Source organism: Pipistrellus hanaki (genome assembly GCF_964339955.1).
Source record: "Pipistrellus hanaki genome assembly, chromosome: 10".
Taxonomy (NCBI): Eukaryota; Metazoa; Chordata; class Mammalia; order Chiroptera; family Vespertilionidae; genus Pipistrellus; species Pipistrellus hanaki.
In genome coordinates, this window is record NC_140512.1 from 28,371,222 (window position 1) to 28,380,133 (window position 8,912).

The 8,912-nt window shown below is 38.4% G+C and overlaps 1 protein-coding gene across 1 annotated transcript in view; it reads right to left on the bottom strand.

The window, feature by feature from the left end:
* Window positions 1-8,129, bottom strand: part of PEX1 (peroxisomal biogenesis factor 1) — a 69,567-nt gene extending 61,438 nt beyond the window's left edge. The window contains exons 1-4 of the mRNA XM_084897358.1: window positions 7,961-8,129; window positions 5,259-5,414; window positions 4,161-4,265; window positions 1,493-1,644 (exon numbers count right to left, since the gene is read on the bottom strand). Of these exons, the coding sequence (XP_084753484.1) occupies window positions 1,493-1,644; window positions 4,161-4,265; window positions 5,259-5,414; window positions 7,961-8,114 (567 nt within the window). The 5' untranslated portion in view covers window positions 8,115-8,129. The remainder of the gene's footprint in view (window positions 1-1,492; window positions 1,645-4,160; window positions 4,266-5,258; window positions 5,415-7,960) is intronic.
* Between the last annotated feature and the right edge of the window lie 783 nt (window positions 8,130-8,912).

The following is an 8,912-nucleotide window of genomic DNA, read 5'->3' on the forward strand; positions in this document are numbered from 1 at the left end:
GAAAAGGAGAGAAATTACTAGTATGTCCATTAGAAAAGGATATTATTGGTTTCACTGAATTCTGCACCCAATTTTCTAGTGTGATCTTGAGAAAACCCATCAGTTTTCTCATCTGCCAAATAGAGATGTCTACTTCACAGGGTTGTTTTGAGGATAAAATGAATTCACATATTAAATATGAAGGGCCTGGCATATAGCAAGCACTCTATAAAAACAACCTTTTATCATTATGTTATTCTATTATATTGAGTATGTAGAAGAATTGGAAGGCTAAGGTCATGAAGACAGACAAGAATAGCATCCAATTTAATACACCTTAAATCTGCTGCCTTTCCCAAAATTAGTGAGGTTTTACTAAATATTAAAATATTTCAAAATGAGAAAATTAACATTCACTTGGAATAGTGATTCATTTAATCACCTGGCAATTCCACAAATATTTTCTGAGCACCCACTATCAGCCAGACACTGTTCCAAGCAATGGACAGAGCAGAAAACAACTCCTGCCCTCATAAAGGCTGCATTTATTATGGAGGGAAATATTTTCTTTATCTGAGCTTTATCCAACATCCACTTGCTTGGTTATAATGAACTAGTGGCCCAGGGTTCCCTCAGCCCAGCCTGCACCCTTTCCAATTGGAAACCCCTCTCACAATCTGGGACTGCTGGCTCCTAACCGCTCACCTTCCTGCCTGCCTGCCTATCCCTAACTGCTTCTGTCTGTCTGATCCCCCGTAACTGCCCTCCCCTGCCGGCCTGATCACCCCTAACTGCCTCTGCCTCAGCCTTCACTATCATGGCTTTGTCCTGAAGGAAGTCAGACGTCCAAAAGATGGCCAGTCGACCCTAATTAGCATATTACCATTTTATTACCGTAGTATAGATGAATTATACAGGATAAGATTGCTTAAATGGGGTGGGGGGGGAGGGGGGAAAGCCTTTTTCAGCAGGAGGAGAGGCTCTTGACAGACAAAAATACATAATCTCTATATCTGGACTGATAGCCAGCCATATGCACTATATTGCCAAACCAATCATTAAAAAATTGAACCGCTTTCTTATACCTTATACCAAACAGCTGTTGCCCTTAAAACTTCTCCTCAGCCCCCACCTTAGGTTCTGCCTTCGAAGTTCACCCAGATTAGGTTCTGATTGGTTGGTTTCTATGCCAGTTATCGTCTCTGAGCGTATCTCCAGGTCTGATCAGAGAGGCAGGACTGATCAGCAGCCCCTGCAGAGGCCCAGAGAAAAAGAGAGGCATGGCTGCTGGCAAAGCCTAGAGAGAAAAAGACGGGCAAAGGCTGATCAACAGCTGCCACAGAGGCTACGGATCAGACCCTGCCTCTCTTTCCAGGACTCTTTCCAGGCCTGATCTACAGTCATGGCAACCCAGCATGGACTGCAGGATTGATTTCCAGTGTTCAGTCGAGCCTTCTGTCATTACACACCCTGGGTTTTAATATATATTAGGATTACAGAATTTCATTCTTACCATTTTCTTCAGTGTTATCTCTACCAATTCTCTTATTCCTTCATCAGTCTCTTCCTCAGATAACTCCTGGTGTAGACTGTTCTTCAACATGTCAAATATTTCCTCTCGAGAAATGTAACCATCATCACCATAATAATAAACTTCAAAACAGACTTTTCAAAGCATAATATATTTAACAACTTGGATAAGGGCAGTTAAAATAATAATAATAATAAAAGCCTAATATGCTAAGTATCTGGTTGGCCATTCAACCAAAGCATAATATGCTAATGATATGCTAAGGACACTGAACCACTCGCTATGATGTGCACTGACCACCAGGGGGCAGACTCTCCAACCAGTAGGTTGACTTGCTGCTGGGCTCTGGCTGACTGGGACTGAGTGAGACGGACCAGACATCCCCTGGAGCCTTCCCACGGTCCCTCCCTGGCTGGCCAACCTCCTGCGTCCCTCCCAGCTCGATTGAGGCATCAGTGGGGTCCCTCAGCCTGGCCTGCACCCTCTCGCAATCTGGCATGAGGGACTCCCCCACCCGAGTGCACGAATTTTGTGCACTGGGCCTCTATTACAATAATAAAAACAATTTATATAACCTACAATTATTGGTCTATATGGTAAAGAGATTTTAACCTTTTATTATATTTCTTTCCACAAGATAAAATACACCTTGGAATGTGAAAAGAAAGACTTGTAACTTCTGGATTTTGAAACTGAGAGTTGAAGCTGAAATAAAGGGGATACATATTTTTAAATCTCTGATCATATAAAACATTTATACAAATGTGTGTAAAAATCTCAGCTTTATGATTCTCTTGTTACATAGAGAACAAAAACTAAGTACACACTTTGCTATGTCACTGACAACATTTTTCAGGGTATTTGGCTAGTGAGTCTGTCATTTCTTTGGGGCCTGCCTGTCTGCATAACACAGAAAAACTGATTTCTCCCTGGAGTGACTTCCACCTCAGAGTAAGCACTACTACAATTTACTCATTCATCCACAGGTGACTTACTCAGGTCCTGGGAATACAGCAGTGAAAGAGCGCTTGTGTTTGTGACCCAGGTAAGTGTTTTACAAAAGCAACAGAACCATGTATAAAGCTCCAGAGTATTAGATTAGCTGTGCCTTTTTGTCGAGTTTCTCCAATCTGTTGCATACACGAGTTTGCAACACAACCTTACTAGAAGTAGTATATTCCCCCAAATTAACGTATTTTGAAATGTATATAAAACATTTTTAGGAAGTGGGGTTAGAGGATGAAACATTTTTTGATAGTGTGATGCTATTCAGTTACTCTACAGCTACTTTCAACATCACAACCATTTTCACTGGGTATTAGTATTACCACAAGAATTTACATCCAAGAAACTTAGCTTTTCACTTTTCCGTGAGTCTTTTGTATAGGAATGTTGCAATAAGCTTAATGGCAACTATATTTAAATGTTATCCTGTAAAAAATTAGACTGAAGAAGAAAACACACAAAACTAGGGGGAAAAAAGTATGTCAGAAAGTTGGTGATTTTCTTTAAAAATGTGCTATCACTTTAAAATGTGTTTAATTTAGGGATTCTTTTTTGAACATTCCAAATTCAAGTGAAAGAAGGGATTAAAAAAAAAAAAAAAAAAGCGGCTGAAACAGGTTTGGCTCAATGGATAGAGAGCATCGGCCTGCGACTGAAGGGTCCCAGGGTCGATTCTGGTCAAGGTCATGTACATGGTTGCGAGCACATCCCCAATGGGGGGTGTGCGGGAGACAGCTGATCAATGTTTCTCTCATTGATGCTTCTGGCTCTCTATCCCATTCCCTCTCTGTAAAAAATCAATAAAATATATTAAAAAAAAACAAAACTTACTTCCTCAGCACTCTGCTGTCTTCTCTTAAGCAATCTGTTTCTTTGAAAACTATTTAAAATTGTTCCTATTATCTTTCCAGGGCTCTCCGCCCCAAATCCTGGAATCAGAGGTGTAAAACATAGGAAATACACACCACACCAATGGTACAGGTGAGGGGAGGCCTCAGCTAATTTTAGGCAAAATTGAGAACTGGGATGTCTTTGGAATTCCTAACATTCCTTTTCTGTAAGAAGCTTTCTTTATAACTCTCCTCCCTTTGGGCTTTCATTGTCCTTGGCTTTCCCCCCCTTTTCACTCATTTACACTAACACTACAGTATTGATGTCTGATAGTGTGTTTTACCTTGTTTTATGTTTGTGTGTCTGTATATATTTATACACACACACACACACACACACACACACACACACACACACAGAGGACTTGTGCACTGCCAATATCAAGGCCTATTTCCTGCTGAGCTCAGAGGCAGTCTCAGAAATGTCCACCTTATTAGCTGATAAGAGTTGGCATAAGTCCTAACACTTAGTTTCTGTTATTAGACTGGGCCTTAAGCCAAAGGCCCATCCTGGTGACAGATAAACATTACAGAACCAGTGAATGAAGTGTTTAGGGATCTTGGGACTAGGGACTCGCTTATGAAACAGCCTACCCTTCTCATCTGGCTTGTATTTTTAAAACTGTCATGAACTATTTTTGCAAGGTTGCTATAGAGAACACTAATTATATATTTTTTAAAATATTTAAACATTCACTAAATACAAAATTAACCATATATATTACTAAGCCAGTAATCCCATATAGAATTCTTACACTTCAGCTTTTCTTCCAAAGTCCCTCGAAGAAACACCGATAATCCTTTAACCCACTCATTTACACTTATGCAGTTATCACTGTCTTTGTCAAATGCAAAAAATACTGAAAAAAAGCACATATAAGTGTACTATAATTTACAGCTATTTTATAATTCAAGAATATGTATGTATAGATTTTTAAAAATCTCCTCCCAAATTGAGGGGGAAAAAAAGGTTCTGGTACAATCATTCTCAAAAAAGTCAAAATTACTAAAAATGTTTTCCCTAGATTTCTATAGGAAGAAAAGTCATTCTCCTCCATGACCAATGATGATCTTGTTTGGTACAGTTACTACGGTATGTACGATGATGGAGCCAATCAATGTAGTAATTTTTATTCTAAAAAAGTGGCAAAATTCTGTTCTAAAGAGCTTGTGCAATGCCTAAACGTAAATTACTAAAATAATTCTATTTTTAAATTACCAATGAAATCTTAATATAATCCTATAGAAAGTAAAATATTATTGACTCTTTTGGGGGTGATGAATGTTAATTATTTTGACTATGGTTATGGGTTCAAGGGTGTACATATATAGATCCAAACTTACCAAATTGAACACAAAAAAATCAGTTAGTTAAAATGAATGGCTCATATTAAATAACTTATTTTAAACAAATGACCTTTTATTTTTTTCAGTATAATGAATATCATTTTTCATTTTATGAGGAAAAAGAAATCATTGAAAAATGTCCATGTCTACAGCATATGGATTTATAGACATCATGATTAAGTCACATGCTTTATCTTTGAAAAAACAATACTGCTGGTTTATTTAGCCCATTACTAGTTCTCTCTCAAAGTGGTACAGTTATAAGACATCCTGAGCAAAATTTATATTAAAAACATCCTGACAATAAAATCAACTACTAATTTGTATTGGCAGCACTAGCAGAATTGTCTTTCTAGTTTGTCAATAAAAAATTCAGTCTTTGATGAAAATTGAATATAAAATATTTGCCACTTATTAATCTATTTATATACGCCATATATAAGTATAATAAATATACAAGTCTGCCAGCTCAGCTTGGCTCATTTCAGACCCTTATGACTTCTTACCCCTATTCATTAGCTTATCATCAGTCATTCCAAACAAGCCGTGCAGGACCATTCGAAATGTGCTCCGATCTAGTCTAGCGTTATCAAGCCTCTCATCAGGTTTTTCCACCAAGCCGTGAAAAAGTATTATGAGGCTCTCGACTTCACTTTTCTTGACTGTAAAATAAAAATATGAATATGACTTATTGAGTTCTTCAACCTAATTTCCAGTATTTTACTAAAAACTATTTTTTCCCCTTGATGCGAGATGCCATAAAAAGTATGACATGGACTTGTTACTCAAGAGCTTACACAATTAAAATGGTTCTCACTTGGAAAGAGGAGTTGGGCCCCTTTCATGGGGATGGGCTTGGAATTGGGCCTTGAAGGATACATAGTATTTTTATAGGAAGGAATGAGTTGGGGGTAGTAAAGAAGTGGAGAATTCCAGGGAGAGGGAACAATATAAAGAGGTAGAATGGAGGTTGAGGTTGAACATGTCTTCCTGGGAGCCAGCAAGTGGGAAGTGAAAAATAAGATGGAAGAGAATGGGGTGGTGGGGGAGAGCCTTGAATGCATGGTCAGATGATTAACATTTATTTTACTGGAACAGTGTCTCTCATGGTGTCATCTTTGGTCCATTTGTATGAAAATCAATCCCTTCTCCATTGCTTGTTAAATATGCAAATTGCCAGGCCTCGCCCCAGACCTACCTCAGAATTGCTAACAGCAGGCCCAGGAATTAGATTTAAGACAAGAGTTCAGTTGACTCTTCTATGCCTTAAAGGGTGAGAAGTGGTTCAGGAAAAGAGAAGTGGCAATCTGTATTGAAAAGAAAACTGGAAGCACAGAAGCCAGGTTTGAAGTGAGGGGGCCAGGGAGATAGAAGCAGGTCAGAGAGTGGGGAAGGAGCCTGAGATACTGCTAAACAAACAAAAACACACACACAAAAAACTAGTAGGACTTGGTGACTGGCTTCAAACTGAAACTTTTTAATGTACCTGGATCTCACTCCAGACTTAGTGACCTAAGGGGTAGATTTAAGAATTGCACAGGTGATTCTAATGCACCATCAGGACTGAGAACTAGGGGATTAGATTTATGGGTTGGGGGTAGTAGACTTAAGTATAGGTTCTACTTCCATTTCTAAGAGACTAAATAGTTGAGAGATAGACAAGTTATGTAGCATCTTTACACCTCAAAGCCCTCAACTATGGAAATTGGGTATTGTCTACCCTAAATGATCTCTGAGTCCTTAAATTTCTAAAAGTCTGATTCTATGAATCAAAGGTTGAGAGAACTGAAAGAGGAGGGAAAGCTGGTTACTATTTTTCTTGTTCTCTTCCTTGTCCTCCCTCCCTCCTTTCTTGTGTCTGGGGAAGGTGGGGAGAAAAAACCTGTTAGTTTGGATGCTGTCTTTGAAATGACTTCAGGTTACCAAACTGAAGTTAATTATAACACATAGCAAATATGCAGTTTACCATAATAGGGCTTCCACTGTGGTCAGAATGACTTGGTTCTTAGGATGATTGACAAATCTAAAGAATAAGCAATTACAAAGATACCCAATAGTATTTTACTAACTGAATTAGATCCTCAGGCTTCACACTGTAGCTAGTATCACATAGGACTTAAAGGTCTTCTTGATCCATCTAATAAGCATTTATTAAGGGTCTTCCATGAACCAGGCAATGAATACTTCCTGCCTCAAGGTTGTTACACTTTGATGGAGATAAAGTGCAGTAAGGTAATACAAACACTATGATTGATGGTGGTTGGGGGTAGCCCAAAGAAAGGAATAATCAATTGTTAGGAAAGCAGCAAGTGACAGAAGACATTACATTAAACACTGGCTCAATCTGCCAGATACGACTTAAGGGACGCATTGACAGCAGGGTTGGAAACAGGCCCTACAAGTACTTGAGGAGTTTAGATCATTTAAAATGTATCTGGAATAAGAGAAAACAGAATTAAATCTACAAGGAGAATTTTAGAAAAGTGGTGCCTATCCTAATGAGAAAAAGTGGAAGAGCTTAATAATGAGGCTGTCCAAGTGGCTGAAATAAAAGTAACTTCCTCAAATTCTAAGAACAGATTTTCAGTGTTATCAGAATGGCTGGTGGTCTTTACCAGAGAGAAAAAAACTTTCATGAAGGTTACTTTTTAATGTCTTTCAGGGCAGGGACCCCCCACCCCCCCCCCCAAAAAAAAAAAACCAACAACAATCTGTTAGGACTAGTTTTCATAAACACTATGTTCAAGGCACCATGCTATTGCAACATCTACAGTATCCTATGTTACACATCTCTACCAGCTGCCTAAAGCACAGCCATTGTCTGCTTCAATGGATTTTGTGCCAGGGAACTTGGGGAACTGGTCCAAGTCAACCTTTATACTCTGAAAACCCTTAGTAAATTTTAGATTATTTATGAGTCCTTGGTTGGCAGATAATCCTTTAGCACTTACGATCTCATGTATCCTTAAGCTCTTCCTTCCACATACACAAATGTATTTTAGGATAGCTGGCTATTACAGTGTAAGTGCATGGATAATTGTTCACTTGCTGTCTATTTTTTTCAAGTGATCAAAACATTATATAGGAAACAGAGGAACTCTAATTTGGAGCTTACACAGCACTTGTTAATATCCAGCTAGTATGTCTACCAATGTTTCTTTTTGAACCAAGATGCTCAGGCAGTGCTGGATGTCTGGTCAGTACTCACAGCTCTTGACGGTTTTACTGATGGATTCCACCAGTTTCCCTAAAGCCTTCGGGTCCATATTGAATGTGGCTTCAACACACAGCAGACTTCTCAGATAGCGTAGCTCCACGCTTGGGCATTCTGGGCTGCTATTGGTTCCAGATGACCATGTCATACCCAACACAGAATGTGATGATGGCAACAATGGTTCTCAAGTAATTGGAAAAATATGCAACAATGGTTGTTACCTCTTAGTACTCATGCCATGCTTTCATTAATGTTATTGTGATCTGAAATATCTTAACAATTCTAACATCTATCTTTTCTTTGGGTCTAAACACCACTGACAGTAGTACTTGATATTACTGCCATTTTATTTCCAGCACAAATTCTACAGTTGAAAATGTTTCTCTCCTATTTGAACAATTAAACTAAATACGATTACAAAGACCTTAAACTTTAAGTTGAAATAAATTCCCAGGCTATAAAAAGCTCCTTCAAAGATTATAACGTCATTTGCAAACTCAAACCCAGTACCTTCTCATGATATCCAAACAGAGGCTTTACTCTAGGAGCTTCTAAAGAAACGTTAAAAAACACCACTTTTATCCCTCCAACTTACATCTGACTAACTGGTAGGAAAACGTGATGCCAAAGGTGGACAAACAACTGTCTAAACTCTTGTCTATTGTCAAATCTTAGAGACCAAGCATCTTCTAGTTTGTCTCTGCTGGTCTTCACTGTGGTAAGGAAGAAAAAAAAAAGTACTAAAATAAATTTTAATAAAATATAGAAACAAAATTTAAAATAAGGCAAATACAACTGGTGGGGGAAAGCTTTCTTAAAACTCTTCTAATCTAATAGATTTTAAGTTCAAAACGGGCAATTTTAAAAGTTTGAAACCTGTCACTTAAGTCTGAATACTGCTCTCCTCTCAGTTCTCTGAGGTTAGTCTATTGTTCGCCATAAAAGG